We start from the raw sequence: 24,233 nt of genomic DNA on the forward strand, positions 1-24,233 counted from the left end.
AAGTGTAAAAACTGGAAATCTGTAACACAGAAAGACAGCATTCTGCTACATATGATCTAACCCATCCATGATGATTATTAAAAGTAATGCAGGTAACAGTATTTGAAGTACAGCTTTAAAATGCTATTTTCTAGCATCTTATAGCGAGATAGAGATGGGTAAGAGAGGACGGAACATTCATTCACTCATTCATTCATAAATAAAATAGGACATACAAAACATTTCTATAGTACTAGTACTGTTGTTGTCAACATAAGGTTAACTTTCCTTGTGGAAAAGTAAATGCAGGTGAATGAAAGGGGTAATTATGATCAATAATGAATCACAATAACATGCAACTCCAATGTTTCAGCTCTCATACAACTAAATATGATACACAACTCACTTAAAAGTACCTAAGCTTCTCAGTCAGTACAGGTATCATCAATTTCTCTCAAAAATTTAACTCTAATGTTCCAAATACAAATGGCCATTTTAAAGTAAGTGTTCTCTTAACATTCTGTTAATATCAATGACCAGAACATCACATATCAAGCCACAAATGGAAAAAAAACTCAACTTTTTAATACACACATTTAAAAATGCTCAATATCCTCCACTTCCACACGTCCCAGTCAGCATCACGACTGCCAAAAGAGAAAAAACTGAAATAATTAAAGCTCAACTGCAATGCAACAAACAAAGAAAGTGAATTTCATAAATGACCAACACTATGCTCACATTACTGTAAGAACAAGAAAAAAGGGCAGAACTACCAGCTAGGAAGAACTTCGATAAGTAACAGTTGCTATTAGATAAGCAATTATGGAAACTTCCCTGGACTTGAAAATATGAATAAAGACCTATATAGACTGTCTTTTACACGTTTCTCACTTCGCAATTTATTACACTAATTTTTCCAAAAAGAAACATCACTTTATAGCCCCTTTGTGCTGCCCTATTAGCAACAAGCTATATATAAGAAACATATTCTGCCTATATAAGCACATACTGATCATGCGATGCCTCATAATTACATACGCGGAATTGCCAAGAATGTTGTGTCATTTATTAGTGTATACTGCAAGAGCTCCAGAAATAGTATGTGAGTCACAGCAAATATAATTACACAAAATAAATACGAGTTGTTACGTGTACACTACGTCTTCATGCAGTGTTGCACCACCACCACCACCACCACCACCACCACCACCACCTTCAACAGGTAGCTTCCAACAATCATTCCTTTTCCTTTTAAACAGTTTATGTAACAACAACCATTAGTTTCTAGGCCAAAATGATGTTTCACAAACATTACTCTTTACTGCTGTTCACTAATCTTACAAATTTATTAATGTAAGTGTCAAAAAACTTCCAAACTTGTTTGTGAATGTTCAGTAATTATATGTTAAAAAACATCCTGAAAATTTGTTAATGAAATCAAGTACTTCTGAGCCTGGAGATAAAGATATCTAGTTACAGCCCCACCAAAATCCCACTGAAAGGACTAAATGAGCAACACGTGTACTAGATATCCTACAGTACATCTATCAGTATACGTAATCACAGACAGTATTTTCCAAGTAACTAAAAATTAACAGCAGCCATTCCCTTACAAGAAATAAAGTACTAATACTTGAAATATGCCTTGTAAACTATAATGCAATATTACAGCTAGAATATGAAATTAATCGGGGCATGAAATAAATTCAGATTACTTTCAACACTGCATAACTAACGGAAAAGTCTGTGCATTACACGGTGTACTTTTAACGTATGTTCAACTGTTGCTTTCCTGACTGATGTTACTCAAAACATGGCTCATTACTGATAAGTATATAATAAAGATGTTGCCACTTCAAAATATCATATATGATATGGTTATAGTGATCAATAACACAAAAGTATATCCTGAAATTTGAACTACTAGTTTCAAGCCTGTAACATGCAGTGCATGAGGTCAATGCGGTTGCAAATCGAACAAGGGGACCTTGCAGATTAGCTGCTTTCGATTTCCTTCGCACTTACAGGATTTGAGGATCAGTGCCTGGACACCAGTTTCCTAAAGCAGTATGGTACTCTTCTCAAAAAAAAACCTCTGAAGACCCAAGCACTGTTAAGTATAAACTATTTTTAACATTGCTGGAATGCAGACAACTCTAACTGCATCCATAGCACTCCACCCCAGTAATCTTGAGTACAATGGTCTGATGCTCACTTGCAAAAACTTTTTCTTTTACTTGATTTATATATTTATCAAACTGGAAAGTTAGTTAACAAATATTGAACCATAATTATAATATATATTAGGGCTGACAAAGCATAGCTTGCAAGTCACTGTACTCCAACAAGTGCTCTCCCTCCAACTTTACTTGTATGTGCTGCTAGGGCCATGCTGCAGCATACAATCCTCTTGTTTATCAGCAGTTCAGAGGGCAACATCTCTTCAACTGGCCTCAAAGCATAGCTTATCGCACCTTCACTCCCTACCTGACAGACATCGGTTGCTCTTAGCAATTTGTTAAGATTTGCTCTCTTTAATATTGCACTATGGCTCTGGTCATTTTGGTTGTTACTGTGGCTATTATTCTGGTTAATATTGTGGCTATTTTTTTTTTTTTGTTATTGAGTATTTTTTGTGCACAATTCCAATTAAAACCCCAAAACATTTACGTGAAAGCAAAGGTAGTAATCTTGCTCAACATTTCTTTTCACTCAATGAAGCAATTCATGTATGTTACTGTCCTGACGAATGATTCCCTTTACTGGATAAGTTAAAAAAGAAAACAGTTGCCCGAACCATCAAGTCTTACAGAAAAGTGTTCAACTGGACTGTATGTGGTATGTTTAAAATTGGCAAAAGATCGGAAATGCTTCTGTAATGGCACACCTGCGATAGAATGTGCAACAGATATTGCAAAAATATCTGGATATGATGATGATGAACATTTAAAAACAGCTGCCTTCTTATTTACTTATTTTGGCTTTTAACACTGATCATACAGCAAGCAATAGCTATAACTCTACAGAGTTAACATAAAATTTGCTGCTTTGCAACCTAACACTGTGAAAGACACTGTCCTGATATGGGTCATAGCTAAAAGGAACTAGACAATCTCATTGCAAACTGCCAATGAAGGGTACTGATTGAATGGACCTCAGTCAACTACTAATTTTATTGTATTACTGTAATGTGTAAAAGATGGTGGGTAGGAATTACTAACTCACATCTGTATGTCTTCAAACACCAGTTTTGGATATTTTTAATGGTGATAACACCATGCAACAAAACTGGTGGTTCCCAAAAATGCTCTGCAATTTGTACCACTGGTACACAAGCTTCAGTCAGTGGCAAAAACGGTTTTGTTGGCCATTTATGAAAAAAAGAGAATAAATTGTTTAACTTTTCATTGTATTATTCATTAAGAAGTATTACGTGGGAACAGTGTTAGAATGCCGTTAGCAATAAAAATCAAGTATATAATACACTGACAAAGTCCATCACCATCTCATAGAAAATTTAAGCAACTTTTGGTAAATGCTGATGCTGAATATTATATTTCTTCATTTGAAATTCATTTTTGAGTGCAGGAAACTGTTTGGCTCTTTTTATTTTCTTTTTGTTTTTGCGCTTATAAAAGAACTTTTCAAGTCTCTTAATTAAGAGGTATAATCGAATACTTTGGAATTTGAAAATAAACTTCAGGATTCACTTTTTATCAGTATTATCATTTCTAACACACAAATCACTTATATAATTTGAATTCGCATATTGGGAATAGGCTCACCATTCATGATGAATTACAGTCATCCCTGTAATTGGCCGGAATAGCTGTTTCAGGACCGTGACAGCAATGCCCGAGACGAGTTGGAGGGGAAAGCACTTGCCGGAGGAGAATGGCTCATGATATGCATTTAGCCAGGCCAAATATCTTTTTCTCTATTTCAAGTTTCTCATTTTTGTACCAAATTTTAATTGATTATGAATACTCGCATTTTCATGTGACTAGAAATTAACAAAAGAATGTGTGTTTTTATTAGAAAATTATTATTATTCAATGTTTATTAATTAACATTTCAATTTTATAATAAACACAGAATTCAAATAGAAGTAAAAAGATGCAACTAGTGAGAAACTAATCAACAACCTCGCAATTACAAAGTTAGCACACAACACACACACACACACACACACATACACACACACACAGTTCAAGGTGACTGACTGACTGATACAGATCGATATTATTTTTACTTAACAGTGATACGACCTTAATAGTCTCAAAGTTAATTTTCTCAAGTGTTTTTTAGAAGTGCATTTGTACCGTTTTAGGAAATTGATGTCCAGATATTGATATCCAGATCCTTTAATTATGAAGAAAATTGAAGAAAGCCAGTCCATAGAGTCTCCTTAGTAAGTCGTCTAATGGCCCTGAACATTATAAAAATGACAATTATACAACAGAATAAGGAGAATCACTTAAGTTCAAAAGAGAATACTTGATTCCCTTCAAGGCTGATACATATTCAAAGTCCCTTTAATTCTCTAACAGCCAACTTTGTCTTAAAATAATATGAATGTTTTGAAGAGAGCCACATAAAAAAAAATAATGAAGTGGAAATTTAAGAAAACAGGTTCCACTGTCACCTATTATTTATCTACCTACATGAATAAGTGATACTGGTAACCATACTTTTTGAAAGCTACTCAGTACTTTCAATTTCTTGTATCAAGTAGTTGCTAGAAGGTTTTCATATGTATTTCTGCCACCGTAAGTAAACAGGTCAAATTCCAAGACCTGTATCAATTTAACTACGCCAAAAATACCACTGCAGCATCTGGAAAATTTCTGTTTCTGAATTCCACAAGGCACTCAACACTGGATAAAAATTAGCTTCAATTAAGTTGATTCACAGATTTTAAAATGAGTCTGATCTCCACTAGGAAATAAGACTTCAGTAACTTGCACATGGTAAACTCTTTGCATTACCATGCATTTGGCATATTCTTTATATGCTTTGGAATAAATCTTGCAGGGCACAGCCCCAATTCAATAATCTAGAACATGTAACAGTCGTTTTTTTTTTTTGCTAACTACATATAGTAATTTACGCAGTATCAATGCTGGTATCAATACATATGACAAAGACATTTTGTATCTTTTACATCCCAGAAATAACACTGTAATTAAAAATGTCGTCTCTTAGGAGTGAAGACCACGCTTTTAATAACAGAAATCTAGGAATTAGTCTATAATCATTAAACCATCAAACCTAATTTGGCATGTCCCAAATAAACACACCTGGAAGCCATGACTGGCAACTACTGAATAAAAATTAAAACAAGCACATATCACACATCTTAACAGAAGGAGCATTGCAGGACTGTGAGTTTAAGCGACTGTTTTAAGTATAAAGACTACACAACCCATCAAGCACTTAATTCCAATCTTCCCAGTCTTCTCTTGCTATACTGAGCTTAAAACAATGATGAGCACACACGTAACTAAATGCAATATATTATCACCACAAATATTAAAACAGTAAATGATAAATAAACTAAGAACATGCACTCCATTGAAACACTGTATCCTATAAACGCAGTTATACTACAGAAAAACGTTTTACGATGTGGCAATATGAACAATTTTCCAATGCTAAATGAATGACAATTCTGTCATTCGTGTAACAATACCAGTCTAAATTGGCTATTATGAGTTAAATAAATGTATAGGACAAGATATTACATCACATTAACAGCCATTAAACAGTTTACATTGCATTATAAGCACAAAACAAAAACTATCAACACAAGACATTAAGTAAAGAGGATATTTACTTGTGTGTGTTTTGTCTAAACATAATTTCTCAAGGTAAGAGGGAGACAGGTAACCTAATTTCTTTTTGTGGAAAAAAGTAACAAAAAAGTTCATGTCACATCAGTAGCTCAAACAAAATTTTGAGGAAAGGAGGTAGGAGGAAAATTAAAGTGGACTGAAGAAAGCAGCAATTCACCAACCTGCCATATTTCACCAGTAATTGGTATCCAGTGCAAACATGATAAATGACTATAGGAAATTTAAGCTTTTTTACCTGCTCCCATGGAACAAAGAATTTTTTGAAAATCTGCTAACTCCTGCCCTAAAATTTCTAAGCTTTGACCAGAAAGATTTTCATGCAGACGTGCACTGCCTGTTTCCTCTTGAGAACCCACCTGTGGTTCTCTCCTATTCTCATGCACTTCACCTTCCTGCACTTTTTCTTTGGCAACTGCATATTTCTTCTTTCCGTCCACAGCTTCAGAAGTGTTGGATGAGGGCTCAGATCGTCTTACAACAGCTTCTTTCTTTGGTGGCACTATAGGTTTATTTGGAGGTACAGGAGGGGGAACACCCCTGCTGGGGGCAGCTACTTTTTTGGGAGGAGTTTGAGTCTCCGGTTGAACAGCAGTACTAGATGTCACATGAAACATTACTTTGTTACCCTGAGATGCAAACACCTTGGAGCTTGGTGACGTCGTCAGACTGACACGTGGTGTTACTTGCACTACCTGTGCACGTTTATCCTGAAATAGGGAATAAAGGAACTGTGTAATTACAATAAGAATAAAGATATCATGCTACAAAATGGATGTACACTCAGTAGAAATTTTGTGTAACGTCTTCTGATATGGCAGGAGTCTTACTACCAAACAAACAACACTGGTTACAGAATATTGTCATCACAAACCACATACAGACACAGAAAATATGCCCAGTAACTGCAGCATGCAGAAAGCTGTGAGTTGTCTATAAAATGCCATCTTTAGTTTGTATGAGGAGAAGGATGACTGAGGACTCCCCAGTCGCAGCAGGGGGAGGAGGGCAGGGGTAGCTAAGAAGTTTTATTTTTTCTGTTGTAAGAAGCGAACTTTCATTTTGAAAGCTGAATCAGTTTTTCATTGCTCTGTTAATAGTCTGCAATGACAACAATCCAATTCCTCTTCTTTTCTGTCGATAAGAGGGGCCTTTTCATTACAGAATATATTTTTATATCTCTAATCCTCGACTGACGGAGAGAGAAAAATTGAGTCGACTTATGACAGACACTGCCAAACGACCCTGAAATTGGTCTTAAACATGCAGCCATCCTGAGAACGTCAGCTGGTTGGCATCACAACAATTTTTCATTCATCCCATTTTTGAGATTAGTGTTGTAAATGAAAAATTGGACAGCTGTGGGCTGTAAGTCTCAGTGATAAAAAAACTGAATGGTCAAAAGTTATTTGCTACACCAGCTTAAAAATAAATTATCTAATGGTGATTAAATTAAATCAGAATCATAAAAAGTAGGTAATAGAGCAAACCCAAATGCTGAAAGTATTATTATGATGATTTTTCAGGTCTTCTGTAATTATTAAATATTCTTGTACCTTCATGATGTCCACTGATCAGTACTGAAGGTTCAAAGTTTCCTTGTTTTTAAACTGTTTCATCTTTTGGTTGGAATATCTCCAATTTGGGAAATTTACCTTGTTACATTTTTATAGATCGTAACTCCCATTAGACCGCCTTGGGCTGCAAGGCTGGTGGTAATTTCCCACACTGAAAAGAACAGGCTGCACGCTATCAGACCTGAAGCATAGTCTTCGAGGTTGCTATATAAAGACTACGTATGATCTTCGATTGTTAATAACTTCATAACAAAGTACCTACTACATGGAGATGTATTTGGGAATTTTCTAGACTAACTGTTTCTCAATGCAACAACTTAAAAAGAATACTGTTGAAATGCATCCAATTACTATCAGCAGCAGCCTAATTACCACAACCGAGCCCCATCTTTGTGAACATTAACCTAAGCTGACAGTTTGTGACCATCATCTGATGTGTGAACTAACTTGACTGCAACATATACCACTATGAACACTAGGCATAAAACAAAGAATAATAATTGTTAGTGGTCATACTCATTTTTATGGAAATGTCCCTAAAGACTGTTTACAATTCCATCTGTACATTTCGTTACTGTGTGGAGAAAATTTTATAAAAGTTCACTGTTTAACTGGAAAAAATTCCACTAGTATCTAAATAAGCATTCAATATATGACCCACACTACAGCATTATACAGTATTGATTACAGTTATTGCAGGTCCAATGAGCATTACCTACCAAAGGAATACATAAACAGAAAAATGCAGATGAGAGTGCACTGCCAGATTTCAGAAACAAATTGAGTGGCTCATTAATCAAACTGTTGAACCTACTACAATGCTCTCTGTTGGTTATACACTTTGGTGTTACCATGGAATAGCTGTCAGATTAGATTGTAGTGTGGCATCACTTGGTGTCCTCTAGTTGCTTTTTTGGCAATTTAGAAACGCAATGACAATTTTTAAAACAGATTTTTCTCACATAAGAGACTCAACTTTGTTTTCTTCGCCAAATCCTGAAGTCTTTTTAACGTAAACTGCAACCAAAGAAATCACTTTTTATCTGGCAATGGAAAGTGCTGGCAGAATATATATAATTTCGGAGAAAAGGTAAGGAGTAACCAACAGCAGAGGTGTTGGGTCAGTAACAGGCACATAAAAAAGGCTGAAAACCTACCAGTTCTTGGATGAATCTTTTCTCGATTTAGAATATGGACACACACACACACACACACACACACACACACACACACACACACACAGGTACGTGTGTGATCGATACATTATGCCAGCTGAAAACAAACTGTTGGTACTGCAGCTCTGCAGGTTGGCTGGGATGATGTGTTATTTCAGATGCAGTGGGAGAGGGCAGAAAGTAACTGGGAAATGGGAGGTAGTGGAGTGGGAGACGGGAGAGAGTAAGTGGGAAGTGGGAGGGAGGACTGTGAAAGGGTGCCTTATAGCTCCAATAAAGGCAACAGGTGTACAGGACAGTAAAGCACGAAGCAGATGTAACAGGTGTGTATAGCATAGGAAAGTGACTCATGGTCACCGGCATCTGTGAGGAACAGATTGGGAAGAGCTGATAGAATGGGATAAGGTGTGGGTGCAGGTGTAGGTGAAGTTAGGGTCCTGGGGCAGGGTGGAGATGGGTGTGAGGTAAGGGGGTAGTGGAGATTGAGGCCAGGAGGATTAATGGAATGAAGGATGTGTGGCGAAGGCAACTCTTATCTACTTAGTTCAGGGAAGATGGTGTTGGGGCAAGGATAGAGATGGCACAGATTCTGAAGCAACCATTTAAATTGAGCATGCTGCTCTCAGCAGTGTGCTCCACTACTGGAATATGACCTGTGTGGCAAGGAGCTGGGAGCAACTGTGGCATAGGAATGGACCACTGTGTTGCATACACTGGGTGAATGGGAGAATACCATCGTAGGACGGTTGGGAAGGTCTATAAGTAGGATATTCCTATTTTTGAGCACGAGGACAGTGAGTCAAAACCCTGGCAAAGGATATGGTCAAGTTGTCCCAGTCCAGGGTGATACTGGTGCATCTTCGCAACTGATTCTCGAGGTTGGTGGGTGTTGGGGAGGAGGTGTGTGTGTGTGTGTGTGTGTGTGTGTGTGTGTGTCTGCAGAGGATGTTTTAGGTACAGTGCCTGTCTGTAGATGCCTCTGTGAGACCTTCAGCATACTGAGCATGGGATTTCTTGTCACTGCAGATATGCCAACCTCAGGTGGCCAGAATATAGAGCAGTGATTTTTTGGTGTGGTAGTGATGACAGCTGTCTAAAGGCGGGTACTGTTGATGGCTAGTCATCTTCATATGGACAGAATTATGGATGGAGCCCTCAGAAAGATTGAGGTCAACGTCCAGGAGGGAGGCATATTGGGCTCAGAAGCACCAGAAGAAGCAAATGAGAGAAAAGGTATTGAGGCTATGGAGGTATGAAGACCCAGTGTCTTGGCCTCGGGACCACATTCTATGGCACAACCTCTCTCAGTCCTTTACCACATGGGTCATATCCCAGTGTAAGTCCCAGGCTCAAGACTTGCCCAATTCACCCAACCTGCACATCCTACTAAAGCCTTGTCACAGGCTTGTCCTAATCTATCAGAGGCAGAGCTACCTGTGGGAGCAGCCAAATCACATACCAGCTCTGCTACAATTTCTGCACAACATTCTATGGGGCCATAAATACCAACCAGCTATGGCGTAACATACTACTGAGCACAATGGGCTTGATTTCAATGGTTGCTTCAGTGTATTATCTTGATCCTCTCCACCAATACAAAACTTTTACTATGAAAATTATGAATACTTCTTCAAAGCTTTGGATGTATCTTGTAAAATATTAGACCAACTGATAGTGTGACCTCCAATGACTAATTACAGGAAATAAGTACAACATATATGGGAAATGCCAAACCAGCAATTAGACACAAAAGGCTGCAGCACATGACAATACATCAACGACACATTGAAAATATGGACAAGCAATTAACTTACCCAATGAACTTTTGTCAACCTATTCATTCTTCCTGTAGGACATAGATGTGAACAGGCAAATAACTAGCACACTCTCCAGCCTTTTTAAAAGACAAATGGCAACAGCAAACAAAGCAAGCACAGCAAATTTACGCCTCATTTTAGTGTTGTATGCAGCTGATGGTAATCCCTGATTCAAATGATTCCCCAAAACTACTTCAATTCAATAGCCATTTCAGCTTGCAGCTTTTTTATACACAGAGAGAAAAAAATGCAACACACAAGGGCTGTGTTCAGTGGCACCAGAGTATGATATGTACGTACTGAGAGGTTGTAGTGTGACATTTGTCACGGCCACTGGCGATCAGATGGCACTCGGCAGGCCTGTCTGTGCATCTTCTGTTTTGACTCTGCTGGCAGTAAATGTGTTGAGAGTTTAGAGGCAGACAGTGTTTACAACATTCATTCTAGGGTACAACCGTGTCTCACAGGGGAGTACGTACGCCTACTGAACAGTTTCAGTCATTTGAACAGGGACCCTTTTACTGATGGATTGCTGCACATGCTGGCCACATTGTATCGGTTGTGTGATGACGCTTTCAACAGTGGCCTGTGGAACATTCCCACACCTGTTGACCAGGTTCTCGATGTCTATGTACTACATACACAAGTCAAGATGACACATTGTGTGAGTGGCAGTGGCTGTCCAATCATTACCCCGGGACAAAATCTGGGCACATGTTGCACCTTCTATGTCATCAGAGGCAACTGGGAACTGCCTGTTAGCAGAGGGATTAAGATCACGTGCACTTCTGGCGAGGTTGATACCACAACAACATCATCAAGTATAGCAGATATGGTGTCATGAAAGAGTTGACTGGAAAATGGCACTCTGTTGTCTTTAGTGATGAGAGTAGGTTCTGTTTGTATGGGAGTGATGGAAATATACGTATGTGGCGTAGACCTGTTGAGCAGCCTATTACAAAGCACATTCACCCAAGACACACAGGTCCCATCCCAGGCTTCATGGTGTTTGAGACCATCTGTTACAATTCCTGATCACATTTAAGGCTTCTACATTGCACAGGCATTATCCCCATGCTACTGTCATTTCTGTGGAAAGAAGATGGTGTGCTTTTCCAGCAGCACAACACATGTCCACTTAAGGCTGCTGCAACACAATGAGTTCTTCATGGCGTACAACAACTGTCTGGGCTTGCAAAATCACCAGACCTTTCGTCAATAGAACATATCATGAAGCAAGAACCTACTCTCATTCTCCAGGGTTGCAAAAATCACTACTGAATTGCAACTGAAGACACAAGGTCCTTGGGAAAGTCTACCACAGGATGCTATTTCGCACCCGATGATCATGCATGCCTGCGTTGTTGTCAGAAGGGGTACACTATGTATTGATGTGACCGAGCATGCTTTACTGTGTCGTGTGCTTCATTTGGTCTGAATTTGTTATCATATACTCCTACAATGATTAACTACCTGTCACCTCAACTATCATTAAAATGATCTTGTCCTGTAGCACATATAATTATTATATTGTCCTTCAGGAACGGATCTCTGAGTAATTTTCAGAGAAGCCAATCATTATTATTTAAATCTGCCATGCTTAGAGTGTGTACAGAAAGTAATATACCATTTTTAGAAAATTGGTAATACTTAACCAAAGTAATGTAGATAAAACATATGAAACATAAATAAAACTTGCCTGTGTCACAAGTTGTTCAGCAGTCGTGGCCATCCAGTTTCCTGATGGTGGTGCAGATCTTGCATCAGATGTTGTAGTTGCAGAAAAAGGGGCTGTCCTTAAACCTTGTCCTGGTGAAACAGAGCGGGCAATGCCTGTTGCTGCAACAGTTGAAAAGTTTACTTATTAGCTGATAATACAGGTAAACAAAATTTGACTGACTAGAGAAGGGGGAAAAATAGGAATGCTCCTACTAGTCTCTGCACAATGTTAGTGCTTCTTTACATCATAAATTGTGGAAAGACATAAATACTGGAATTGTCTGTTCTATTTCACACCTTCAAAGTTTCAGACAATATTTCAACATAAAATGCTTAAGCTGTTATTGAGAAATGAATTGTGTACGGAAGACTGCAGGAAATGCTGTATGTAACACCATAGAGTGGCACAGATAGAAGTAGTCTATGTAAGCTTAAAGAAAATGCAGTGAAATTACAGAAACAAAGCAGTGACGTGAACTTACCATTTATTTACAATGAAAAATATAGTGACCCGCTGCAACATCAATACACAGCTGTGCATGCTTAGGCATATTCAGATATACCTGTCGTAATGTTCAGATATCGATGGAAGAAATTTTATGGCTGATGTTGCCTTTCAATTTACGTATTGTGTGTGGATTTGTTTCACAGACCTTGCTCTCCAAGTGTCCACACAGGAAAATATCACATGTTGTTAGATCTGGTAAACTTCGTGGCCATAAATGTTTGCCGACAGTTCGTTTCTCAGTGAAGCCATCATGGACTCATACCAGGGATATCTTACTTATGTGGCTTGTTGCCCCATCTTGCTGGAAGAAGCAGTATTATCTTTCATATTCTGTGTGAGCTGAGCACAACATGTATCAAAAATTTCCATTTATGCAACCATCTTGAGGGTAGTGTAAAAAAAAATATCGGTCCAATGATGCCCATTCCTGTTACATCACATCAAATGCCGATTTTTTTCATCATGGAGTGGTTGCTGACACAACACAATGTTATGATTCTCTGTTGCCCAGTACCTCACATTCTGTGAATTCACATGACTGGAAAGATGAAACCATGCTTTATCACTCATGATGTCATGGAATGAGTCTAACAAAACATCGCTGATGTCATTCAAAAGCTACATACAGTAATTTGACTGTTATCCTCCCACGATCGCTACACAACCGTCGCAAAATATGGCTTCAAATTAAGAATTTTCAATATCCACTGGCAACTTCCTAGTCCTCCTACTTACATGCACCTGTTGGGCCAGTTTATGTGTATACTTCTTTGGGCTTTGAATAATTCTTCAGTGAATGTCTGCAACATCTTCTGGTGTGTGAACTGAAGGAATTATTTGTCATTTTACGTTTTGTACAGATCTGTAGATGCACCAATTTTTATACAGACACAGCTCTCTCTGCTGGTAGTCCTCTATCTGGATACTTGATGCAAAATTTTTGGCAAGTTCCCTTAATTGAACCTGTTCTCAGATGTTTCCACAGTTTCAACTCTTTCTTCTATTGAGAATGTCATTTTGCAGACTGCAAAGAAAAACGTCCAACTTCACTGATGAAATTAAGTTAAATGCTGACAGAAGAATGCCAGCAATTGATTATTGTATTAAACTGCCCACTGTTGTCGTTGTTTACTCTATTTCACAGATCAAAAAATTACTGCATTTGAGTTCAAAAGGGAGGTGGGCTACTTTTAACTGTGTCACCCTGTGCTTCTACTGTTGCAACATGTGCTGTGTACAGACCAGATAACCAAAAGGTGGATTTACATGGGCCTTATTTTATAGTAATGTGCAGCCATGGTAATCTTGCTATCAACATTGTTACAATAGGCAGTTATATTGCATGGCTGGTCAGGCAGTATTGTGATGGATCAGGCTGTTGCATGAAATTGCCAAGGTGCTGTTGGTGTCATCCACCAAGGGTGGAGAATATTTTGTATTGCAGGGTAATATGTATCTCTGTCCTTGTCTGTAAATGCTTCCTTCTCATTCTCAGCCTTGCTTCCTTTTTCTCAAGCTGGCAGCACTGCAGTGGTCTATGTAGATGCATTCCATTTGTTGTCCAGAGAACTGTACAAGTAGGTAAATGAGACAACCATAAATTCCAAAAATGAGGCTACGTCTACAACCTGAGCAATGGCACACAAAAAGTAATATATAGAAAGAGCGAACTTTGAAGTAAGTCATTCTCAATGCTACCATCATAGTAAAGCTGGAGCAGTGAGCCACAATTTTATTCTACATAAATCCTCAAGACTTCTACATCTTTTTGAAACTTGTAAACTACCTTCCTTTTTATGATGATGATGATGGTGATGATAGTAATAATAATAATAATCTTTGTACTTATTACTTTTCACATACCACAACTCTGCTTGTAGATGCAACACATTTAAGACATTCGTAATTCCATTACTGTTCTTGTTCACCACAATAAAATATTAACATAACTATTTGATTGTTAATTTCAAATAATTTTAATGAATTCCTTGAGTCCTTCCATCAAAGGGTTGCAAATGTCTGGTACAAAAAGGCATATCTGCAATTTGAAACCTGAAATTGATAGCAGTTAGATTTTGGGGGAATATTTAAGTGTATATCAAAAGGATACTGCGTGAAGAGTTTGACAGAGCATTTAAAGTCAAAACAAGGCCCCGGGAGTAGACAACATTCCATTAGAACTACTGACAGCCTTGGGAGAGCCAGTCCTGACAAAACTCTACCATCTGGTGAGCAAGATGTACAAGACAGGCGAAATTCCCTCAGACGTCAAGAAGAATATAATAATTCCAATCCCAAACAAAGCAGGTGTTGACAGATGTGAAAATTACTGAACTATCAGTTTAATAAGTCACAGCTGCAAAATACTAACGTGAATTCTTTACAGACAAATGGGAAAACTGGTAGAAACCGACCTCGGTGAAGATCAGTTTGGATTCCGTAGAAATGTAGGAACACGTGAGGCAATACTGACCCTACGACTTGTTGTTGTTGTTGTTGTTGTTGTTGTTGTCTTCAGTCCTGAGACTGGTTTGATGCAGCTCTCCACACTACTCTATCCTGTGCAAGCTTCTTGATCTCCCAGTACTTACTGCAACCCACATCCTTCTGAATCTGCTTAGTGTATTCATCTCTTGGTCTCCCTCTATGATTTTTACCCTCCACGCTGCCCTCCAATGCTAAATTTGTGATCCCTTGATGCCTCAGAACATGTCCTACTAACCGGTCCCTTCTTTTTGTCAAGTTGTGCCACATACTCTTCTTCTCCCCAGTTCTATTCAATACCTCCTCATTAGTTATGTGATCTACCCATCTAATCTTCAGCACTCTTCTGTAGCACCACATTTCGAAAGCTTCTATTCTCTTCTTGTCCAAACTATTTATCGTCTACGTTTCACTTCCATACATGGCTACCCTCCACACAAATACTTTCAGAAACGACTTCCTGACACTTAAATCTATACTCGATGTTAACAAATTTCTCTTCTTCAGAAACGCTTTCCTTGCCATTTCCAGTCTACATTCTATATCCTCTCTACTTTGACCATCATCAGTTATTTTGCTCCCCAAATAGCAAAACTCCTTTCAGTACGACTTATCTTAGAAGAAAGATTAAGGAAAGGCAAAGCTACATCTCTAGCATTTGTAGACTTATAGAAAGCTTTTGACAATGTTGACTGGAATGCTCTCTTTCAAATTCTGAAGGTGGCAGGGGTAAAATACAGGGAGCGAAAGGCTATTTACAATTTGTACAGAAAGCAGATGGCAGTTATAAGAGTCAAGGGACATGAAAGCAGTGGTTGGGAAGGGAGTGAGACAGGGTTGTAGCCTCTCCCCAATGCTATTCAATCTGTATATTGAGCAAGCAGTAAAGGAAACAAAAGAAAAGTTCAGAGTAGGTATTAAAATCCATGGAGAAGAAATAAAAACTTTGAGGTTTGCCAATGACATTCTAATTCTGTCAGAGACAGCAAAGGACTTGGAACAGCAGTTGAACGGAATGGACAGTGTCTTGAAAGGAGGGTATAAGATGAACATCAACAAAAGCAAAACGAGGATAACGGAATGTAGTTGAATTAAGTCGAGCGATGGTGAGGGAATTAGATTAGGAAATGAGACACTGAAAGTAGTAAAGGAGTTTTGCTATTTGGGGAGCAAAATAACTGATGATGGTCAAAGTAGAGAGGATATAAAATGTAGACTGGCAATGGCAAGGAAAGCGTTTCTGAAGAAGAGAAATTTGTTAACATCGAGTATAGATTTAAGTGTCAGGAAGTCGTTTCTGAAAGTATTTGTATGGAGTGTAGCCATGTATGGAAGTGAAACATGGACAATAGATAGTATAGACAAGAAGAGAATAGAAGCTTTCGAAATGTGGTGCTACAGAAGAATGCTGAAGATTAGATGGGTAGATCACATAACTAATGAGGAGGTATTTAATATAATTGGGCAGAAGAGGATTTTGTGGCACAACTTGACTAGAAGAAGGGATTGGTTGGTAGGACATGTTCTGAGGCATCAAGGGATCACCAATTTGGTACTGGAGGGCAGCGTGGAGGGTAAAAATCATAGACGGAGACCAAGAGATGAATAAACTAAGCAGATTCAGAAGGATGTAGGCTGCAGTAGGTACTGGGAGATGATGAAGCTTGCACAGGATAGAGTAGCATGGAGAGCTGCATCAAACCAATCTCAGGACTGAAGACCACCACCACAACAACAACATCTACATCTACATCTATACTCCCCAAGCCACCTTACGGTGTGTGGCGGAGGGTACTTATTGTACCACTATCTGATCCCCCTTCCCTGTTCCATTCACGAATTGTGCGTGGGAAGAACGACTGCTTGTAAGTCTCCGTATTTGCTCTAATTTCTCGGATCTTTTCGTTGTGATCATTACGCGAGATATATGTGGGCGGTAGTAATATGTTGCCCATCTCTTCCCGGAATGTGCTCTCTCGTAATTTCGATAATAAACCTCTCCGTATTGCGTAACGCCTTTCTTGAAGCGTCCGCCACTGGAGCTTGTTCAGCATCTCCGTAACGCTCTCGCGCTGACTAACTGTCCCCATGACGAATCGCGCTGCTTTTCGCTGGATCATGTCTATCTCTTCTATTAATCCAACCTGGTAAGGGTCCCATACTGATGAGCAATACTCAAGAATCGGTCGAACAAGCGTTTTGTAAGCTACTTCTTTCGTCGATGAGTCACATTTTCTTAGAATTCTTCCTATGAATCTCAACCTGGCGCCTGCTTTTCCCACTATTTGTTTTATGTGATCATTCCACTTCAGATCGCTCCGGATAGTAACTCCTAAGTATTTTACGGTCGTTACCGCTTCCAATGATTTACCACCTATGGCATAATCGTACTGGAATGGATTTCTGCCCCTATGTATGCGCATTATATTACATTTATCTACGTTTAGGGAAAGCTGCCAGCTGTCGCACCATGCATTAATCCTCTGCAGGTCCTCCTGGAGTACGTACGAGTCTTCTGATGTTGCTACTTTCTTGTAGACAACCGTGTCATCTGCAAATAGCCTCACGGAGCTACCGATGTTGTCAACTAAGTCATTTATGTATATTGTAAACAATAAAGGTCCTATCACGCTTCCCTGCGGTACTCCCGAAATTACCTCTACATTTGCAGATTTTGAACCGTTAAGAATGACATCATGTGTTCTTTCTTCTAGGAAATCCTGAATCCAATCACAAACCTGGTCCGATATTCCGTAAGCTCGTATTTTTTTCACTAAACGTAAGTGTGGAACCGTATCAAATGCCTTCCTGAAGTCCAGGAATACGGCATCAATCTGCTCGCCAGTGTCTACGGCACTGTGAATTTCTTGGGCAAATAGGGCGAGCTGAGTTTCACATGATCTCTGTTTGCGGAATCCATGTTGGTTATGATGAAGGAGATTTGTATTATCTAAGAACGTCATAATACGAGAACACAAAACATGTTCCATTATTCTACAACAGATTGATGTAAGCGAAATAGGCCTATAATTATTCGCATCTGATTTATGACCCTTCTTGAAAATGGGAACGACCTGCGCTTTCTTCCAGTCGCTAGGTACGTTACGTTCTTCCAGCGATCTACGATAAATTGCTGATAGAAAGGGGGCAAGTTCTTTAGCATAATCACTGTAGAATCTTAAGGGTATCTCGTCTGGTCCGGATGCTTTTCCGCTACTAAGTGATAGCAGTTGTTTTTCAATTCCGATATCGTTTATTTCAATATTTTCCATTTTGGCGTCCGTACGACGGCTGAAGTCAGGGACCGTGTTACGATTTTCCGCAGTGAAACAGTTTCGGAACACTGAATTCAGTATTTCTGCCTTTCTTCGGTCGTCCTCTGTTTCGGTGCCATCGTGGTCAACGAGTGACTGAATAGGGGATTTAGATCCGCTTACCGATTTTACATATGACCAAAACTTTTTAGGGTTCTTGTTTAGATTGTTTGCCAATGTTTTATGTTCGAATTCGTTGAATGCTTCTCTCATTGCTCTCTTTACGCTCTTTTTCGCTTCGTTCAGCTTTTCCTTATCAGCTATGATTCGACTACTCTTAAACCTATGATGAAGCTTTCTTTGTTTCCGTAGTACCTTTCGTACATGATTGTTATACCACGGTGGATCTTTCCCCTCGCTTTGGACCTTAGTCGGTACGAACTTATCTAAGGCGTACTGGACGATGTTTCTGAATTTTTTCCATTTTTGTTCCACATCCTCTTCCTCAGAAATGAATGTTTGATGGTGGTCACTCAGATATTCTGCGATTTGTGTCCTATCACTCTTGTTAAGCAAATATATTTTCCTTCCTTTCTTGGCATTTCTTATTACACTTGTAGTCATTGATGCAACCACTGACTTATGATCACTGATACCCTCTTCTACATTCACGGAGTCGAAAAGTTCCGGTCTATTTGTTGCTATGAGGTCTAAAACGTTAGCTTCACGAGTTGGTTATCTAACTATCTGCTCGAAGTAATTCTCGGACAAGGCAGTCAGGATAATGTCACAAGAGTCTCTGTCCCTGGCTCCAGTTCTGATTGTGTGACTATCCCATTCTATACCTGGTAGATTGAAGTCTCCCCCTATTACAATAGTATGATCACGAAACTTCTTCACGACGTTCTGCAGGTTCTCTCTGAGGCGCTCAACTACTACGGTTGCTGATGCAGGTGGTCTATAGAAGCATCCGACTATCATATCTGACCCACCTTTGATACTTAACTTAACCCAACAACAACATCAACATCAAAAGGATAGGCTAATGGGCAATGGAGGTGGTGTATTTGTGGTTGTACACAAGAAACTCAAATTCACCAATATAGAAATTGAAGCAGCATGCGAGATTGTTTGGGCATGACTCAGCATCAGGTGTGAGCATAAAATGATAACTGGGCCCTCAAGTCATCCACCAGACTCAAATCCCGATGCAATTGAAAACTAGGGAAAATATCAGTTGGCTTGTATGTAAGTTCTCGAAATATACTGTAATCATTGGTGGAGACATTAATCATTCAACAATCAATTGGTAAAATTACAGTTTTGTTTGCGGTGGGTGTGATAGAGACATCCTGTGGAACATTTACTAGATGCTTCCTCATTATATGTATTAGATAAAAAATCAGTATTGTCATATCTCAACAACAAATCTGAAACTTTCAACACAGGGCAGAATCGTGTATAGGAACTATGGCTCAAGTTTAAAATAATAGTTGACTGTGAACTAGACAGATATGTATCCAATAGAACAGTTAATAATGGGAAGAACCCTCCATGGTATACAGTCACAGTAAATAAACTTTTAAAGGAACAGATACTACTGTGTAATAGATACAGAAAAACGTAGGACTGTAGACAGAGAGAGATTCTGAATAAAATGCAATTGGCTGTTAAAGGGCAAAACGTGTAGCCTTCAGTGACTACTGTTACAGAAGATCGTCAAATGATCTTTCACAAGACCCAAAGAAATTCTAGTTTTATGTAAAGGCTATTAGTGGCACCAAAGTTGGTGCGCAGTCCCTAGCGAATGAGACAGGAACTGAAACTGAGGGTAGCAAAGCAAAAGTTGAACTGCTTAACTCTGTTTTCAAATGTTCCTTTACACAGGAAAACCCACAAGAACTGTCCCAATTTAATCCTCAAACCACTGAAAGATAAGTGAAATAAGTATTAGTGTCAGTGGTGTTGAGAAACAGCTGAAATTGTTAAATTTGAACAAAGCTCCAGGGACCAATAGAATCCCTATCAGATTATATTTTGAATTTGCACCTGAGTTAGCTCCTCTTCTTCCTGCACTCTATCATAGATCCCTCAAACAAAAAACTGTGCCCAATATATGGAAGAGAGCACAGGTAACACCCGTCTACAAGAAGAGTAGTGGAAATGATCCACAAAACTACCATCCAATACCTTTGACATAGATTTGTTGTAGTATCTTAGAACATATTCCAAGCACAAACAAATTTAAGGATCTTGAACTGAATGACCTCCTCCATGTCAACTAGGATTGATTCCAAAAACACAGCAGCAGACGGCCAAGACCCAAGCAGCAACAGGGAAGTAAACAATTTTATGACTTTTATGAGTTCCTAACCAGGAGCGAACTTAATAATATCGTCTGTGTGCTTTAATAGTTTAGTTTCTTGTGTTTCTGCATGTTAATTTAATATCTAATAGCCACAGTTCTCACAGTTCTCGCAGTTTTGTCTACAACAGAAAGTAAACCGATTTTGTGACATATTACCAGTTCCTAATCGGGGCGAATTCTTTAGTTTCATCCGAGTGCTTCGTTAGTTAGGTTCTACAATCTCTGCGTATGAATCTAATTTGTTAAACACAGTTCCTGATTTTTCATCAGGGTCTACAATAAAGCTGCGCAGCACGTGCCAATAGCCCGTTTATCTGCAGAGTTTAGTTTTCCGCGGTCTTTAGTATGGACACAGACTGCAATAGTTGTGTGCAGATGCGAGCTGAGTTGGTGACACTTCGCTCCCAGCTTCAGGCTGTGATGGCTTCAGTTACAAGCTTGAGGCTGCAGTGGATTGGCACCACTGTTGAGGGCCGACCGTGGGGATCCAATGGATGTCCAGCATGTCCGAGTCCTCTGATCAGCCCTCACCGTTGGCCAGCTCAGTTACTGCTCGCACTGATATTGACCCTTCACCTGCGGTCAAGTCGGATGTTGCCATGGGGCGTAGCAGATGGCGAAAGACTTCCCAGGCAGCTGCACATAAGGCCTCCCCAGGTTTGTCTGACAAACAGGTTCCAGGTGCTCTCTGTGGCTGACATTGTCAGTGAGACAGATGATGTCATCTGTCCTGTTTCAGAGGAAACTTCTCAGCCTGCAAGATCCAGACAATCACAGAGGGTGGGATTATTGATAGTTGGGAGCTCCAACATTAGGTGCGTTATGGAGCCCCTTAGGGACATGGCTGCCAAGAAGTGAAAGAAAACCAACGTGCACTCCGTGTGCATACTGGATGGAGTCATTCCAGATGTGGAACGGGTCCTCCCAGATGCCATGAAGAGCACAGGGTGCAGCTAACTGCAGGTGGTTGCTCACGTCGGTACCAATGATGTGTGTAACTTTGGACCAGAAGAGATTCTCTCTGGTTTCGAGCAGCTAACAGAAGTGGTAAAGGCTGCCAGTCTTGCTTGCAAGACGAAAGCAGAGCTGACCATTTGTAGCATAGTCAACAGGACCGATTGCGGAGTCAGGTGTCCACTATACTCAGTAGGTGGCTACACAGGTAGCAGGGGCTGTGTAGCATGGACTGGGCGATTTTGTAGGCTAGAGGGTTTCGGGAAAACACAAGAAGGGCTTCAGTCACAAAGGGTGTAGGCCAAACACAGGAAAAACATAGATACAGGAACCACTGGTATAACAGTTGTAAATTGTCGTATCTGTGTTGGGAAAGTACCAGAACTCAAAACGCTAATAGAAAGCACTGATGCTCAAATCGTTATAGGCTCTGAGAGCTGGCTAAAGCCGGAGATAAATTCAGCCAAAATTTTTGCTAAGAACCTAATGGTGTTCCGAAAGGATAAATATTCCAGAATTCGAATCAAGAACAGCTGCCAACATGAGTAACATAGAAGTAAATATCCTTGGAGTAGTGAAACAACTTAAATCACTTAACAAAAGCAAGTCTTCTGGTTCAGACTGTATACTAATTAGGTTCCTTTCAGAGTATGCTGATGCATTAGCTCCATACTTAACAATAATATACAATCGTTTGCTTGATGAAAGATCCATACCGAAAGACTGGAAAGTTGCACAGGTCACACCAGTATTCAAGAAAGGTAGGAGTAATCCACTTAATTACAGGCCCATATCATTAATGTCGATATGTAGCAGGATTCTGGAATATATATTGTGTTCGAATATTATGAATTACCTCGAAGAAAACGGTCTATTGACACACAGTCAACATGGGTTTCGAAAAAATTGTTCTTGTGAAACACAACTAGCCCTTTATTCGCATGAAGTGTTGAGTGCTATTGACAAGGGGTTTCAGATTGATTCTGTATTTCTGGATTTCCTTTCATAGCATTTTGTACCACTCCATGAATATCCTTCTCTTGACTAGTTTCAAAAATTGCTTTAGAGGCAAAAGCTTGCCAGTTGGCTTTCTGAAGACACCAACATGGTGCATGTTCCACTGGTTGACGGGTGGAGAAAGAGAGAGCGATAAGCCAGTGATCACTGCCACAGAGGTTACCATGGACAGACCACATGGTTAAGAGTAAAGTGTCAGTTTGCAGATTGTAATATGTATGGGTGAGTATGTTCCATGGTCCGTGTTGAAATGTGACGCAATGCCGGTGTTAAGGATTTCTGAATTAACTGCTCTATTACTTGGCCGCTGCTAGATATGGTTTGGCTGCTGCAGAGGATTGTCAGCACTGAAGTCCCCCAGTAGGAGGAAGGGTGGAGGCAGTTGTTCCACCAGCTCACATGATATGGTATAGATTTGTCTGGGGAGGGGGTACACAGATATTACATACTATTACCCTAACTGACATGTAGACATGAACAATCATGGCTTATAATGCAGTAGTTGGTGGCACCTGCTAACTGTGTCAGATGAAATGAGAGTGCAGGTCTGATGTCTTATCAACATTATTACTATTTGTACAGTAGTATTTGTAATTTTTAATAATGGGGAATCAAGTTTCTGAGAACCATGTCTGCTGAAACATCACGCAAACTGCAGTGTAAATAGTCACTTTTTGATGGAGTTTGGCCTGATGGTGATCGGAGCTGTTACAGTTACATTGAAGAAACATTAGATTGGACTCTGATAAAGCAGTGAAGGAAAACGGAAGAACAAATTACTTTGCTGCCAAGTTATGCTCCACCTGAATGTGCAGTTCTTCACTGGTATTCATAGGCTTGAACTCAGAGAATGGGGGAGGGGGAGGGGGGGGGGGGGGATTGCCTGGAAAAGTAGAAATTGGTTTAATTTTTGATTTATCCTTCTTGTCCCTATGAGGTTCCTGTTATACCTGGCCTTTCACCAGCCACTTCTGCTTGCGGTATGATGCCCACAACCAGCAGCTAGTCTGCTGCAGTGCTGCAGGCAATCCTCCGGAGTGAGTCACGTGCAGAGCATCGCAAGTACTCTGCGTGTTTTGGGAACATTACTGTGGACTCACAGTAACATGCATGTTGATACGCTAATCTCCAGCAGGTGCACCAGAGGCACCAGCCTTGCACACTAGCAGTGGGCACATTGGTGACAGCAACACTGTAATAGCACGGCCTATGTTGTATCCACAAATCACATGTTCGCTGACCAATCTGCGATATCCTTCTGCCTGCAGCTCAATTGCAAGCAAGAAGCATATTCTCACTCACCAGGTTTAACGTTGGCCTTGTTCTGCAGTCCACAGTCAGAGCTCTTGTCGAGTCCAGCCCCAAGGACCACATCCACACCACTACGACGTCGCTCCAGCAGCCACCAGGGATGACACTTCGCATCAGTCACAGCGAGCCACTAGCCATCCCTCTCAGAGCCTTCACCTCTTCCTACACTGGCCTTCCTGGGACTCAGTGCCATTGAACTGATATTGCTTCTGTGG

The 24,233-nt window shown here is 39.8% G+C and overlaps 1 protein-coding gene across 14 annotated transcripts in view; it reads right to left on the reverse strand.

Annotated features, from left to right (window-relative positions):
• Nucleotides 1–24,233, reverse strand: part of LOC124554703 (CTTNBP2 N-terminal-like protein) — a 222,296-nt gene that overhangs the window by 54,180 nt on the left and 143,883 nt on the right. For 6 of the 14 annotated variants that reach the window (XM_047128326.1, XM_047128325.1, XM_047128330.1 and 3 more), the window contains 2 exons: nucleotides 12,103–12,242; nucleotides 6,194–6,544 (listed from right to left, as the gene is read on the reverse strand). In XM_047128326.1, coding sequence (XP_046984282.1) covers nucleotides 6,194–6,544; nucleotides 12,103–12,242 — 491 coding nt within the window. Of the gene's footprint in view, nucleotides 1–573; nucleotides 627–6,193; nucleotides 6,545–12,102; nucleotides 12,243–24,233 lie in introns of all 14 variants that reach the window. The other 8 variants (XM_047128327.1, XM_047128328.1, XM_047128333.1 and 5 more) reach the window with 4 other exon arrangements.

The sequence above is a fragment of the Schistocerca americana genome, chromosome X (assembly GCF_021461395.2).
Source record: "Schistocerca americana isolate TAMUIC-IGC-003095 chromosome X, iqSchAmer2.1, whole genome shotgun sequence".
Taxonomy (NCBI): domain Eukaryota; kingdom Metazoa; phylum Arthropoda; class Insecta; order Orthoptera; family Acrididae; genus Schistocerca; species Schistocerca americana.